The sequence below is a fragment of the Perognathus longimembris genome, chromosome 16, assembly GCF_023159225.1.
Source record: "Perognathus longimembris pacificus isolate PPM17 chromosome 16, ASM2315922v1, whole genome shotgun sequence".
In the NCBI taxonomy this organism is placed as follows: domain Eukaryota; kingdom Metazoa; phylum Chordata; class Mammalia; order Rodentia; family Heteromyidae; genus Perognathus; species Perognathus longimembris.
The window spans coordinates 31,068,755-31,085,569 of NC_063176.1; the positions used below are offsets into that span (position 1 = coordinate 31,068,755).

General features: G+C 38.5%; 1 protein-coding gene across 2 annotated transcripts in view; it reads right to left on the minus strand.

Moving 5' to 3' along the window:
- Atp10d (ATPase phospholipid transporting 10D (putative)) overlaps nucleotides 1–16,815 on the minus strand; it is a 67,799-nt gene that overhangs the window by 45,073 nt on the left and 5,911 nt on the right. Inside the window, exons 2-4 of one of the 2 annotated variants that reach the window (XM_048364608.1) lie at nucleotides 6,234–6,560; nucleotides 3,129–3,323; nucleotides 1,434–1,527 (exon numbers count right to left, since the gene is read on the minus strand). In XM_048364608.1, the coding sequence (XP_048220565.1) occupies nucleotides 1,434–1,527; nucleotides 3,129–3,323; nucleotides 6,234–6,523 (579 nt within the window). In that variant the 5' untranslated portion in view covers nucleotides 6,524–6,560. Of the gene's footprint in view, nucleotides 1–1,433; nucleotides 1,639–3,128; nucleotides 3,324–6,233; nucleotides 6,561–16,815 lie in introns of both variants that reach the window. The other variant, XM_048364606.1, reaches the window with a different exon arrangement.

Genomic DNA, 16,815 nt, shown 5'->3' on the forward strand with positions numbered 1-16,815 from the left:
AAGTAATTTAGTTAACTTTATGAAACTAGTGGCTGTGTAAACAAAAATAATTTTATAATACATAGCTCCTATAAGGTGTGGATTCACTAAGAACAAACTATAACAACTCTTCTCATCTTACCTATTTTCATACAGCTTTTCATTAGTAGGAACACTAGTCAATGATACGGCTATATATTATTAATGATATACCTCAGAATACTAATATACATATCATAGAAAATGTGACAATGAAAGATATATGATATGATCTGTCAGTAATATTGCATTCTTTCTATAGAATCAAAAACACATCACAAAGGTATGTATTACAATTTTGCCTATAACAGAAGAGGAGAGATAGAAATGAGGATCACATAATGCACCAAAGTTAAAAGGTGGTTAGGCCAGAATTACAATAGAGGTCACTGGGTTCCAGAACACACATCTTTAATTACAGTCACCCTCAAAAAGTAGGCATTTGTTCAGTGGCATAATGGAAGACCAAACTGTGCAAGATTTTCCCAAAACTTCTGGAGCAGGACTATTTGTAAACATAACAGTGGCATAAAGCTGAGAGACATGTTCGTCAGAGGGTCTATGTAAAATTCATAAGAAGAAAGATCCGCCCCATGTGAAATTTACGAAAAATAGGGTCGTAGGATGCTAAAACATTTTTTGATCTATAAAGACGAGGTGAAGTAACCCCAACAGATTAGTAGCTCAGTTTTAAACATAAGACCAATAAGTTTTAATAAAGTACTTCATCTCAAGTGATTCCAGGTGATAAGAAAAGATGCAGCTATTAAGCATTATACCTAATGTGGTTGCATATGAATCTTACAAATATACTAGAAAGGAATCAGCATCATTTCCATTTTAAGATCATTTTCCATTTTAAGGAAGCAGAAGCATAAAATATTTGAGTAACTTACCCAAACCCACACCTATTAATGACAAAGCTAAGATAAATACAAATTTCTGTCACTATAACTTCAAAGTTTTCCCTTCTCTTAATACAGAAAGGTAAAAGGCCTCTAGAAATAATGTGGCCTAAGAAGCTATGAAAGTTATCAAAGGCACTGGAAAATAAGTCATGACATAGTTTAGGCACAATGATCAAACTATACACTAATATATACTTAAGATTAAGAAAAATAAATTAGCAGGTGGCTGCTTCTATGGTAGTTTCCTTCTATCAAGGTTCCTTTAATTTAGTTCCAAAGAGTGATTGAAAACAGAAGTGTTTGAACTCCAAAGTCATTTAATCCTATTGCCTTACAAAATATAGTTCAGGTCTACTGATATCTAGAAATTTAAAGTTGAGATTGTTTTGTCAGTGGTTTAAAAATAACTAATTTAAAAATCTCGTTATCTGTCCTGTGGAAATGAACCCAGTCATTTCCTGAGAGAAAAGAAGACAGTTAATCACCACTGGAGAAGATATTATTTACCTGCTCTGCATACCCCCGTACCACCTGCCTCTGTTTTAAATTGCTTTCCCCATCAAGGCTAGAAGTTTCGATGTGACAGATTCCATCAGGATCACTGGAAAAGAGTAACACCATATCTGCAGGGATGATTTCGTTACAGGAGAGGCGAATGAAGTCCCCAACACTGACATTTTTCCAGCAACAGTCCATGTATTTTTTCTCCTTCCTGAGATTGGGGTGGGGGGGGGAAGAGTTGTGGAAAATTGAACTGTCATTTTTTGTTAAACTTAGTACATACATTAAATCATCTTTAAGGTACTAGGGTGGGTTTTAATGAATTAAATGCTAAAAGAGAAGCTATAAAATCCTAAAACCAAATTCCACAAATGACTCATCTGGAAAGTCAGTTCATAAATAACTAGAATGGACTTTTCCAGTTTTTCCCCTGAGACTTTTGAAACTCTATGCTATTTGAGTATAATTCTAAAATGAAATTACAGCTAGATTTAAATTAATTTGTATGCAGAGTGATTTTTGCATGCTGCTGTGTGCTTAGGGTACCTGGGACCTGGGGAAAAAGGTCAAGACATGTTGTTTCTTCTCAGAGAGCTTCTGGTCCAGCCAAGAGGCTGAATAATAATCGAAGAAAACAAGATGACATGTAATAACCACAGGCATTGTTTTTTACAAACTCATTATTTCACCATATTAAATTATCAGCCTCAAATTATCAGTGAATGGAAATTGCCTTCCATATCAACAGCCACCACAGCTGAAAATTCAACCAAATGCAGGTCAAAATATTTGTACAGAATGCTCCTGTAACCTTTTTCTCTATGGCTCCCCTAAGAATGAAGACATCTCTATTTTTTTTTTTTTTTTTTGGCCAGTCCTGGGGCTTGGACTCAGGGCCTGAGCACTGTCCCTGGCTTCTTCTTGCTCAAGGCTAGCACTCTGCCATTTGAGCCACAGCGCCACTTCTGGCCATTTTCTGTATATGTGGTGCTGGGGAATCGAACCTAGGGCCTCAGGTATACGAGGCAAGCACTTTTGCCACTAGGCCATATCCCCAGCCCATCTATTTTTGATTAAATATTAACTGGAGCCTTATAGAATATATGATACGATTCATCACTAATCTTAACCACATTTATGCTTGGCGCTGTAGACTTTCTACTTCATAAACACTGGAAATACAGGTCTCCAAGAGAGCAAATACACTCCTGATAGACTTCTGCTGTGAGTACCCTGAGCTGCTGCTGCCCCAAGATGCCCCAGGTTTTTTGCACCAAGTAGAACTCTTCTCTGTCTTCTGGAATCCCTTTTCCCCCATATACAGCTTCCTGCCTTCTCTTTTCACATCCCATCTCACATTTCACATCAATTCAAGTTCATTTCTGCTTTTCATAACCCATCCTGTTCTTAATCCTAAAGGGACTTGTAGCATCCAGTGTTAAAAAACACCTGGCTGCTTCCTCTTCTGTGATCGGAAGTTCAATGCATGACCCAGAGAAATTTTCCTTTTATAAAGTTTTGGGTTGATAATTGCTTTTATTACCCTTTGAACCTGAATTGAATTTACAGTAGAATTTTAGGAAATAGTTATTGAAAACAACAACACTACAGAGAGCTTCCTGGTCACATTTAAGAGGAGAAAAACACACACAACATGATGTGCTCTCAAATAATGTGTGCCTATTCCTCAAGGATACATACCTGCTGTAAACCTTAGTTACTAAATTGTTGATCTGCTTGTCAATTTTGTATTTTCGGTAATCTTCCAAGCCATCTTTAATTCCAATAATTGTGAGGACCACCACCAAAGGCAGCATAGTAATTTCCTTTTGGAAGGCTTCTACTAAGGGCACCCAGTTCAGGACAACTAGGAACAGGAAATATAAATTGGCAGCCCTGTAATCCAAGCACACATGGGGATATGTTTACAAATCACCTCAATGACTGAAGTCAAAGATCTTTTTGTGGTCTTCTCTCAGTTTATATTAGCTGGTCAAACAAATAACTAGCACAAACTAACAAATCTAAATGATCTGGTTATTACCCTCCCGGGAACTTGGCTCTTCAGGTCATATATGAATAAATTTCATGTCCAGGGTGGCTTCCAACTTCGATCTTTAGATCTCATTCTCCTGAGAAGTTAGGATTACAGGCATGAGCTACCAAGAAAGGAAAACACTATTCATGGGATCTAAAGCCATTAATTCAATAAATTCATATCTGTACTTTAAACCTTGTCACTGTGGGCTAAATTCTTATGGAACATGCAGAATGATTCAGGAGAATAAATATAAGTAAAATGAGTAAGGAATGTGAGAATCTCGGTAGTCAGTACATTTACAAAACAGAAAAGAAGTTTTCCGCTAAGTTTCTTTTGTTATACTTTTGGTGCTCCTTGTTCTTGTTTTCTTTCTGTTAATTTTTCTGGTCATCATACTCAACATACTTACACCATCCTCTTCTTTTTCACTTAATTGTCCACATCTAACCCACAGCACCTGCAGTAGGCTACCTTTTTTTCATCTCTACATTATTTGGAGTGTGAGCCTCTATTATAACTCACCTGGATGTAAACATCACTTCCTAAATACTATTTCTTCCTCTGTTTACCTCTCATCCTGTCTACTCACCACACTGCCTCTACAGTGGAACACACACATGAACATGTCATTCCTCTCTTCAGAACCATGCCTTCAAAGGTCTCAATTCTTTATATTGACAGCAAGAGCCTTCTTATGGGTTATGCCTATGTTTTCAGCATTATTGCTTATTGATGCCTAGCAAGATCCTAGGTGTGATCACAGAGAGCTACTTCTTAGGCTTCAAGTAAGTCTTCTGTGATACTGCCTTGATTTGCTTAATACTATCTTTTCTTTTTTTTTTTTTTTTGGCCAGTTCTGGGCCTTGGACTCAGGGCCTGAGCACTGTCCCTGGCTTCTTCCTGCTCAAGGCTAGCACTCTGCCACCTGAGCCACAGCGCCCCATCTGGCCGTTTTCCATATATGTGGTGCTGGGGAATTGAACCAAGAGCTTCATACGTAGGAGGCAAGCACTCTTGCCACTAGGCCATATTCCCAGCCCAATACTATCTTTTCTTTCATATAAAATACTCTTTTCCCACGCCTCTGCTGGGTAGGTCTCACACACCCTCCTATAACTAATCCAGATATCACATCAATAGAAAACTATTGATCTATATGTCGTATTATAATTCTTTTGTGGCTTCCATCTGCTTGACAGTATGTGTTATACTCATCATACCACTGCCTTTTTATCTTTCGTAAAAAGTGCCCTTGGGATGTGGCCAAAAGGGAACCCTACTTCATTGTTGGTGGGAATGTAAACTGGTTCAGCCACTCTGGCAAGCAGTATGGAGATTCCTCAGAAGGCTCAATATAGAACTCCCCTATGACCCAGCAGCCCCACTGTTGGGTATCTATCCAAAAGACCACAAACAAAATCACAGTAATGCCACCAGCACAACAATGTTCATCGCAGCACAATTTGTCATAGCGAGAAGCTAGAACCAACCCAGATGCCCCTCCATAGATGAATGGATCAGGAAAATGTGGTACATTTACACAATGGAATTTTATGCCTCTATCAGAAAGAATGACATTGTTCCATTTGTAAGGAAATGGAAGGACTTGGAAATAGTTATACTAAGTGAAGTGAGCCAGACCCAAAGAAACATGGACTCTATGGCCTCCCTTATTGGGAATAATTAGTACAGGTTTAGGCAAGCCATAGCAGAGCATCACAAGGCCCAATAGCTATACCCTTAGAAACACATAAGATGATGCTAAATGAAATGAACTCCATGATATGGAAACAAGTGATATATCACAGTTATAACTAGTTTCAACATCTTATGTGTATGTGTAGTTTCTATTATTGATGATGTTTTGTATCACCTTCCTATGTTTGTACCTACACTATCTCTGTAATCTTATCTGAGTATATTGGAAACCGTGTTTACTGGCATTGGAAGTAGGAAATTCAAAGGGAATACCAAATTCGAGAGACACAGGGTAAAAAAAGAGAAATAACTACAAAAGCAATACTTGCAAAACTGTTTGGTGTAAGTGAACTGAACAACTGGGAGGGGGGAGGGAAAGGGGGGAGGGAGGGGGGCATGAGGGACAAGGCAACAAACAGTACAAGAAATGTATCCAATGCCCAACGTATGATACTATAACCTCTCTGTACGTCAGTTTGATAATAAAAATTTGAGAAAAAAAAAAAAGTGCCCTTGGCTAGTAGGCATTATTATACTTTCATTTCCTTCAATGCCTGGATTCTTAGGCAAACTAAACTAAATGATTGTTAATTCAAATGATTCAACTATCTCTTAATAACATCTTACATCTATCTGTATATGCTTCAGGGTGGCCATGTTCCCTCATTATATCAAGTTAGAAGGATATGAAATTAAAATACAGCTTGGCTTAAGGGGAAGAACACCAAACCAAGTGTGCAAAGACCTAAGACTGGAAAACCTTCATCAGCAGTTTATCACAAGCATGACCTTAGCTAAATCAATCAATCTCTTTCCTACTGAATAACAGTAGGATGACAGCAATATTTTCTCTGGTAAAGAGAAGGCATTTTACTAGTTGTAGAGTGCTATGTGAGTGAAAGAGACAATTATCCTACAGGAGACTTGGATGTGATCTCCCATGGATGATGTCACAAGTTTTAGACTTACATTATTTATGTTGCTGTGAAAACGGCAAAGGTCACATAGCAACTCAGAATAGTAAAGAAAATCCTGAATGTTGTTACTCTTCCCAATTGACACAGTACCTGTGGAACTGTTCAAATAAATTCCTGGGCACAAAATTCAGAAGTGTATATTTTGTTGTTCGTATCCGGTTATTCACGTATGTTCCAGAGAATCTTTCATACTCCTCCTTGAAGCACTGTAGGTGAGGAATGACAACCCGGTGTTTTCCTGCCAGTTTGGGTGTCTGGGCAGCCTTGGCCCCACAGGTAAGCAGCGAGGAGTAGTGGTATGGTCTCTCATCGTCCTCCCTGGTTCGACCACCCATCAGCCACTGCCAGTTGTATCTTGTCCATTGGAGAAGTTCAGTCATGTTCAGAACACAGGGAGGCGCAGGTTGTGCAGGTAATCTAACAAAAACAACACACACACACACACACACACACACACACACACACACATCCTGTAAGCATCTAGAAGGACTTGAAGTAGAATAAACTTTTTTCTGTGACAAATAAGTATAAGACCCAATGGTTTGACATTTAACTAAGGACATGAAACTCAGCTTTGAAACTCCATTATAGCCTCTTTTTTTTTTTTTTCTCAATTGTGGGGCTTGAACTCAGGGCAGGCCATTCCACAAAATAAGAAAACATTTTGGCCTTACTGATTCCATCTTTGAAATGGAAATAATGCCACTGGTGTCAGACAATTAAATGAGTAACATGTAAAACATCCAGCTTATGACCTGATAGTAAAAAAAAAGTCATAAACCCATTCTGTGCAGATTACAAAAGTAGCCACAAACTCATACCACCCCTGTAGGCACATCCCCCCTCTGTCCATCAAGAAATGAATGCTTTCTATATATGTCCAATATTCTTTCTCTACATTGGCCATGTGTCCTTGGTTGGCTAAAGAAACACTAACAAACAGGATACAAGCAGAGACTTGACCAATGTTTACTCACTAGGGTTTGTTCTTTCACATTGCTTCTGGAAACCCTGCTACCACAACCACATGTCCCAGCTTGCCCAGACTAGCTGGCTGGATAAGTACATAAGAATTACCACTATTACTCTTGACGTAAGAATTACCACTATTACTCTTGACGTGTGGTCAGCTGGTCACTGGCAGCCAGCTGACCACCAACACTTGAATGCCTAGATGATATGACTTAGAAGATGAGCTGTCCAGCCTAAATGCCAGCCCACTACATTGTGAGTCAATAAATGTTATTTCACCATAACTTTGTCGAGGTTGGCCTCAAACTGCTATCCTTCTAGCTCTACCCCTAAGAAGCTGGGATTCAATGTGACTACCACATTCGGCTCTGACTCAAAATCTGTGTGTGTGTGTGTGTGTGTGTGTGTGTGTGTGTGTGTGTGTGTGTACTGAGTCTGGGTTTTGAACTCTGAGCCTGGACATTGTCCCTTTGCCTTTTCACTCCTGGCTAGCATTCTATCATTGGAGTCACATTCCATTGCTGACATTTTACTGTTTAATTGGAGATAAGAATCTCATGGAGTTTCTTGCCTAGACTGCCTCAGTTCTCAGCTACCTAAGTAGATACAGTTACAGGGTGAGCCACCAGTTCCTGACCAGACATGATGTTTAACTTAAATGTGATTCATATGTCTGTGTTTCTAAACAACTTTGCAGTTAGAGATATAGCTCAAAATTCAACCAATAGGTAATGTCATCAAGTAAATGGAGGTCGAGGTCAAGGTCAAGGTCCTGGGTGTCTATCCCTGCTTTAGCTATACCACTACATTTTCTTTGCTTGACATGGAGCATCCCTATGGAGATTCTGATTGAGTAAGTCCCTAATGGTGTCATGACCTTGTGAACTAATTGCTTAGATAAATCTGATCCAGGTGTCCAGAGTCTTCACCTGGAGAAAAACCAGATTATGTACTAGAAACCATGCTAGATTAGGAATAGAGGAATGATTAAGACCTACATCGCATTCTCCAAGAGCCCAGGATCTATGTGAGGTACCAGGCATATAAATACACAAATGAAATCTTGGGCATGAAATGAATGTTAAGGTACTCAAGTACTTTGGACAAACTAGTTAAGTCTACTTCCTTCCTAAGCTTCATTCTAAATGGGCAGCATGAGCATTGATTCTGTTCTCCAAACTGTTATACTAATTATAAATTATTAGCTCACCCTGCCCACACCTACCCACCAAGAACATTAAAATTGCACCTAGATTTCAGAGTTCTGAGATGATAAATCATTAACTAACAGCACTGGAAGTACTCTAGCCATTGCAGTGAATCAATACTTTTATATTCTTCTTTTGCTAGTGTACTTGTTTACTATAGATCTAGCCTTATGCAGAGAGATGTTATTTTGTATCATTTTATCACTGCATTTACAAGAAAATATTTTTAAAACACCACCAGGACTTGAAAAGGTGTATGCATTTGAAACAAAATAATAACAATAAACAAATAAAGGTTGAAAGTCATTTTTAATGGGAAGAACATGGTCTCCAAGTGCAGTGCATGTATTTGTGTCAGGATATTAAATGTGCAATGTATTATACAGTCAGTCTTATAGTGTTTTTATTATAAAGACAGTCAGAAGTTTTTATACAATAATAAAAGCGAGAAGAAAAAGTCCTATCCTTGTCAGATTTTTGTCCTTTAAAGACTGTCCTCCAAAATAGTTCTTCATAGAGAACTACATAATGAACTATATAATGACTGGGAAATGTAATTCTCACTGATTTTTCATATAATTTGTAAAATGCCTCCCTTTGAAATATATTTCCAAAGCATGATTTTCACTTCAGTATGTAAAAATACCTTAGTTTTTCCTTTGTAATGTCAATCAAGTTAATAAGGTAATTCATAACATATCTAGAAATCTGCCCAAGAATAAAAACATAGGTAGTACTATCTAAGTTTATCAATGAATAAGAGGAAAATAGTTAATATAAATTCTAAGCACTTTTCATACATTTCACACCATGCCAATTAGGTGATCCCTATAATAAATCAGCATAATTTGCTACTCTTTTTGGAAACTTTAAGAAGGAAAACTTTGAAGGCAATTAAATTCTTACTCAGATATAAGGATGTGTATCTCTTTGCTCACATCCCACAACAGTCTAAATGCTACTTGGCTCTTTAATTTCACAGCACAATTTCTGGAGAATGTAAGCATAAGATTAATTAAACAAACATGGAACAAATACAGAGGTGTGAACTTCTGGTAACTCATGGTATGTCTGACTAATAAATAACTTCATACTACAAAATAAATACTCCTAGTTCACAGAAACAATTAGCCTTTCATTTCCTGGGCGCAAGTAAGAACTGTGTTTTTCTCCTAATCACTTAGTTCCTAAGACATAATGCCATAATCATTGAGAAACATTTCACTGGTGAAGTAGCTGTAGATGCTTTTCACTGTGCATTCTCCCCCTCCTTAAGCTGTTACTAGATGTTCTATTAACTCCTGTGCTGTTGTTCCTCTCCTTCCTCCTTTTCATCCTCAAGGACTTCTACTGTAACAAGAAAGGAGGCTGGCTCACTGCCCCTTCCCATCCTCCTAATCTCCAAGGTCACCAGAAGGTGATTCTAGCCCTTAGTATTTCTTTCATGGCTCAACTTCATGTACTTCACACAACTTTATAGAATACAGTACAGTATCATTACCCTGAAAAGTGATAACTGGAATCAGAGGATGGATTTAATCAAGACAGAGAAGTGGTGCCTAACCTAATCTTTTCTCCACACACTTAAAAACAGATCATGAGAATATATTCAAGTTCACAGCTTCAAATTTAAATCATTTTATATTGGGAAGCAATGATCATGGATCTACTTAGTTACCCTAACTCAGCAGCTATTTCAAAACTTGTGAACTTTATACTGGTGACACTTTAAGATGCGTTCTATCAGAGACAAAGATACATGTAGCTGAAACAAAGGTTCACAAAACAGTTCTTTCCCTTACTTCCTGCTATGAATACAGTTATTTTCCATTCTCTGTCTCTGTTTCTGTCTCTGTCCCCACCCCCACCCACATTAATAGATGCACTGAATTGGTTTCAAAGTTTTCTACTTTGTTACTATGCATACTTTGGAACCAACTAATTGCATTTGACTTCACATTAAATGGACAGATCAACTCCATAGATGTGGAAAACAGACCCATTATAGAAAGATGCTGAAAGACACCATTAGGGGTAGAAGACATGGGCTAGGGCAATACTGCTCCACCAAAGCAAGGAGCAACAAAGTTAACATCTTTAGAAAAGAGTATCTTTTGTGTAAGCATTTTGGGAAGTTTTTGTTTTTTTCAGTCATGCTACAACAATAAATCTTCAAAACCTATGGTATTTTAGACTTTGAGATCACTTAATTTGGAGGTCCAAAATCAGTAGTAAGAGCTGGGAATGTGGCTTCGTGGTAGAGTGCTTGCCTAGCATGCACAAAGCCCTGGGTTCGATTCCTTAGTACCACAAACACAGAAAAAGCCATAAGTGGAGCTGTGGCTCAAGTGGTAGAGTGCTAGCCTTGAGCAAAAAAGAATCTCGGGGCTGGGGATATAGCCTAGTGGCAAGAGTGCCTGCCTCGGATACACGAGGCCCTAGGTTCGATTCCCCAGCACCACATATGCAGAAAACGGCCAGAAGTGGCGCTGTGGCTCAAGTGGCAGAGTGCTAGCCTTGAGCGGGAAGAAGCCAGGCACAGTGCTCAGGCCCTGAGTCCAAGGCCCAGGACTGGCCAAAAAAAAAAACAAAAAAAAAAAAAAAAAAAAAAGAATCTCAGGGACAGTGCCCAGGCGGAGTTCAAGCCCCATGATGGGCAAAAACAAAACAAAACAAAAAAAAAACAGTAGTCATTAATTGGTATTTCACCTAGTTTGCACCTTTTACCAGGGTGTCCACAACACACGTGATTAATTTATTTTTTAAATACAGACAAAAACATTTTAAAATAGGGCTAAAACTGCATAGCATACTGATAATTTGCATCTTGTGAAAGAAAAATCTACAGAATACAGGGCACACATTTTGACATGGCAACAAGTGTCAAAAGCTTTTAATTTTGACCCTGGAACTCAGTTCTGCATTTTGGAGATCACCTGTTTTAACCAAGGGAAAGAATACCTTGCTCACCACTTTGATTTTTCTTCAAAAATGTTTTTAATCAGCACATAATATTTTAATGCATTTACTGGCTGTAGTGTGATGCTTTGATATATGTATACATTATTTGATCATCAGCCTAGAGGATCCATCACCGAGTGCATTTGATCATTTCTTTGTGCTTAGAATATTGAAATTTCTGTCTTCTAGCTATTTTGAAATAGTAAAGTACTGTCGAATGAAAATCACTTTGGCCAGTCATTAACTCCCCTCTACTCACTTCTTCTGTGGATCAGCTCCACACTCCACATATGCGAGCTCACACCATTTTCCAGCAAGTTTTTTCTATACTCAAAGACTCAAATTTATCATAACCACTTTTTTTCCTTTTTCCTGTGTGTGTGTGCATGAGTGTGTGAGTGTGTGCTGTCTTGGAGCATGAACTCAGGCCCTGGACACTGTCCCCAAGCTTTTGTGCCCAAGGTAAGAGCTCTCCCACTTGAGCCACAGCTACTCTTCTAGCTTCATAACTGGAGATGAGTCTCAGAGGTGCTGAGACTCTACTGAGCTAGCTGGCTTTGATCTATGGATCTGTGATCCTCAGATCTCATTCTCCAGAGTTGTTAGGATTACAGGCACGAGCCACGGGTGCCCAGTTTTCCTAGTTATAGAAGAGACTTTTCACCTTGACAAGTCCATATATTCATGCACTGTATCTTGATCAGACTCATCCCTATATCACTCACTTTCACAGACAGTCAACAAACTTCATTATTACATTTTCATGTGAGTACAAAAAGTATTTGGACACAAATCACCATCCTTCTGCCTCTCCATGCACCTCCCCACTTCCATTCCAACCCAATCCAACTACTCTCTCTACAGGATCTATTTCACATTCCTGTCATTCTTTTGTTTTGACCTGTGTAAGTAGCCTCTGATCTTCCACCAGATAGAGACTGAAATGAGGGGGCTGAGAATGTGGTTTAGTAGTACAGTGCTTGCCTAATATGCATGAAAGCCCTGGGTTTGATTCCACAGTAAGACATAAAAAACTGGAAGTGGCGCGCTGTGGCTCAAGTGGGACAGTGCTAGCCTTAGGGACTGGCAAAAAAAAAAAAAAAGCATAAAATGGGACACTATTTAGAGAAAAAACAACAACTCATCTCTTCCTCCTCTTATCTTCAGCTGCTTCTAGAATTCTGAACATTCAGAGGAGGAATAAAATTTAAATACATTGCACACAATATAATTAAAGTTGCCTAAATAAATGCTCACTCCAATGTACTTGTTAAGCGATATGAAGAAAATAGCATTAAGCAGGATACACACAGAAAACCACAACATCACAAAACAGGCAATTCAATCTTATCTTCAACCTTTCCCTCTAACACTAATTCTAGCCATGTTTCTGAGCAAATAATATTCTGCTTGCTTTTTTTTTTTTTTTTTTTTTTTTGGCCAGTCCTGGGCCTTGGACTCAGGGCCTGAGCACTGCCCCTGGCTTCCTTTTTGCTCAAGGCTAGCACTCTGGCACTTGAGCCACAGTGCCCCTTCTGGCCGTTTTCTGTGTATGTGGTGCTGGGGAATCGAACCCAGGGCCTCATGTATACGAGGCAAGCTCTCTCGCCACTAGGCCATATCCCCAGCCCTCTGCTTGCTTTATATCCCAAATTCCCCTAATAAACATCACCTGTTCATCCACCTCCCTGGTCTGTTCCCTGGAGAATCTTATTCAGAAAATATAGAACGCAGATACAAAGGTATAGTGTTCTTATTCTCCCCTTGACTTGACTTGTTAGGGAGGTTACAGAGCATAACCTGTCCTTATTACAAGTGCTGGTTAACCATTATTTACTCATCACATACATTCCTAGTCATCCTTTGAGCCATTTTAGCTTGAGCACAGAGTAAAAAAGAAACTGGGAACAGTTTGAACAGGCATTCTCTGCTCTGTTCTCATGAAAGTCTTGAGCATGGTTCAGTGACTGTCAGTGCATTCCCAGTGAGTGTCTTTCCCCATACAACCAACTCACCCAAACTCAAGAAATATATAAAATTACTCTCCATGTGTATTCCTACTGCTTGGTCAAAGTTAGATGATCCACAAATCACTGTGGATCATTTTATATATCAGGCTTGAGAAGCCCAACTTGTTGTTTTGTTTTTTTTTTTTCTCCTTACAAGTAGAAATGCAAGACATATATTTGATAAAACGGAAGCAGGCACTTTCAGCTTGTGATGATATCATTCTGCTTTATTAATACAGAGCACTTGCTTCTCCAGGCCAAAAAGATTCTTTCAACAAAGCATTGTTTTCTCTGCTACATGATTCATAAGAGTAATGATTAAAAGCAGAGTCACTGGAACCAGCTGCCAATGTCAATTCCTGGCACCCCCACTTCCCAGCTAAACTTGCTCAAGGGGTGTTGTGAAGATCAACTGAATTAATATATTTAAATCTCTACAATAATAGGTGGATCATAGTAAGTGCTAAATAAAGGTTACCTACTGGTCAACTTACTTAGAAAAAGTTCTCTCAACTAGAGCACTTATTTATAATGTCTCTATTGAGAATTTTTGTGCACATTTGATACCACCACATTTGATTACCCTTTAATTTCTTAAATTCTTCACTCACACTCAACCACTCAATTACCCTCCTCTTAGCTTTCTGGTGAACCAGGGAAGCTTCTAGGCAACCAGATAGCTAAAGGACAGCAATGCCTTCTTCTCTCTCAGCTCTTCCCAGGTGAAGGTCTAGCAACCAAGAGCATAAGGTTCTAATCAACAATTTCACATGAAGTATTTATTTATTTAGCCAGTTGTAGCCCTTGGACTTAGGGACTGAGCACTGTCCCTGGCTTCTTTTTGCTCAAGGCTAGCACTCTACCACTTGAGCCACAGCACCACTTCTGGCTTTTTCTATATATGTGGTGCTGAGGAATCGAACCCAGGGCTTCATGTATATGAGGCAAGCACTCTTGCCACTAGGCCATATTCTCAGCCCACATGAAGCATTTTAAATGTGTTTTTCAAGAATATCATTCATAATCCTAAGACTTAGCCATATCATCATGAAGCTGATCATCTTTTGCGAATAAGCCTCAGGACTGCCAAACTTTACTTGACCTGATTTCCTGCCACAGATAGGGACTCTGTCTTGAGAAGTAACCAAAGTATGCTTCAAAAACCACACACCAGGAAACCAAGTGTTCCAAGTTCAATGATGGCCCTACAGGTACAGGAAACCAAAAAGAATGTGTTATATCTAGGTACTGTCTAGAGCTGAATGAACTGCCTGCTGTCCTAAAAGAATACTTCTTATTTTATTTAAAACAATATTTTAAAAATTAAAATTTACCTGAATTACAAAAGATAAAAGTCTCTATTGCCAACTTCAGTTTATTATATTTTTCTGCAAGACATTAAGGGCAGAATTCCTCACTACTGTGGTATGCCAAAATTAGAACACAACCTACCTACGAAGTATTTTATTATATTCAAGCCACTTGAAAACAGACTAAGTTTCAAGAACTCTGTTTTCCTTAATTCCCAAGGTAAATACAGGATAATGAATTCTCTTAGGCCTAGTTAACACTGAAAATTTTCTGAGGTCATCATCAATTAATAAACACCTTAAAATACACACATGCTCACTTGTCTAAAAGTCAGAAAAATCCTTATGCATAGTCCTTTCAAGATGTTCTCTATGTTTATGTCCTTCAAACTCAACATGCATGAGAATCTCCTAAATTCCTCCCTTTCAGCTTCTGATCCTATAGGTCCAGAATGGAGCTCCAGGATCTGCATGTCCAACAGTGTTTGCAGATAGTTTGTGGAGAGTGTACTCTAGCTACTATACAGGAAGCATACTTTGAATATACTATACTAAGTAGCTTTACTTCCAAATGTAAAGGTCAACTGGAGACGGAATACTTTATTCAGCATTACATTATTAGGAAAGTCATGTCCTTGGAATATATAAATCACTACTATTTACCAATGACTTGACAGCTAACACAAATCAACCCTCATGTACCAGGACTGGAATGAACTAGAATGACTAGTTTACATAAAAATCACCAGGTTAGTGATTAAGGTTAGTGATTTAAGTTAAGAATTGATTCTGTAGGTTTAAATATTGTTACAACTATTTCAACCAGCTTCCCAAAAGCCAGACCAGGAAGAATGGCGGGTATTCACTCATCACTCAATGTATAACTTTCTTCTCAATCACAATGAGAACCCACTGAATATCTACGTTCTTATAGGCTCCAACCCTTGTAAGACAGGAAAAGCATCTACTGGGATTAATAACTATTAATAGGAGCAGTTTTCTAAATACAAAGTTGGAAATCCAACCAGGCACTGGCTTCTCATGCCTGGATTTAATCATAATGACTCAGGAGACTCAGATCCAGAGGAAACAGGTTCAAAACAAATCTAGGTGGTCCCCATAAGACTCCATCATTAAAAGAACCAGTGAAAACTAGGGCTGGAGGTGTGACTCAAGTGGCAGCGTGCCAGCTTAGCAAGGAAGTGAAGCAAGACATGAGGAAATATACCCAAGGCCTAACATATGAAACTGTAACCTCAATGTATGTAATTAATAAGGTAAAAAAAATTAAATCAACAATAACAACAACAAATAAGTTGTGTGAGCTCCTTCATAGTAATTAGTGACTAGAAAGTCTCTGATTTGTACGTACAGACAGCCCTGCCAGACGCCCAGGGAGCACTTGTAAAACTTGGGACTTGCCCCTATGTGTGTCATTTCTGACCCACCCACTTCTCCAATACCCTCTACAAGGGGTTTATGCCAGGGCTATATGGTCATTGTCTCCCAGGTTCTTAATACCTCAGATGCCCAGATAGCATGTTGACAGGGCTCCCTTAGGCAATAATTGTCTTGAAACCTACAAAAAAAAAGATGTTTTCTTCACTGAAAAAGAACTTAAGTGTAAGCAGTATATATGGATGTATCTAAGAGAGATTTTTGTGCTGACAAGGACAATTTATTTAGTGGGAGGACTTGGAATCTTAAGTAATAAAATTACATAATCGTCCCTGTTCCCCTTTCCATAGGATGTGGTGAATAATCACCCTGTGCTTTTGTGTGCTGTTTCATAGTTTCTGTTCTTTTATCTTCTTGAACTAGATAACCAGAAGACATGCATAGTCCAGTTTTGCATATGTACATTTTAGATATACACTCTTTCACTCACCATGCTGACTGAAACTGGCAATTTTTGATGGATATTCTCATGAAAGGATCCATTATACAAAGTTATAAAAAGTGAAATCATATATTCACTTTTACCACTCACAAAGAAATATTTGAAATAATTTTGTCATTCTTAAGGAAAAGGTAAACCAAAACCAAGCATGCTATCCTCATACATCTTGAGAAAATGCTCAAGCCAAGCTCATTTCATTCTTGATTCATTCCACAAACATGTCCTGAAAAAAAATCTATGGTATGTCAGATGCCATGGGAAATGCTGTGGGGTAAAATAAACAGATTCTCTCACCCAGACTGAGGGAAAGGA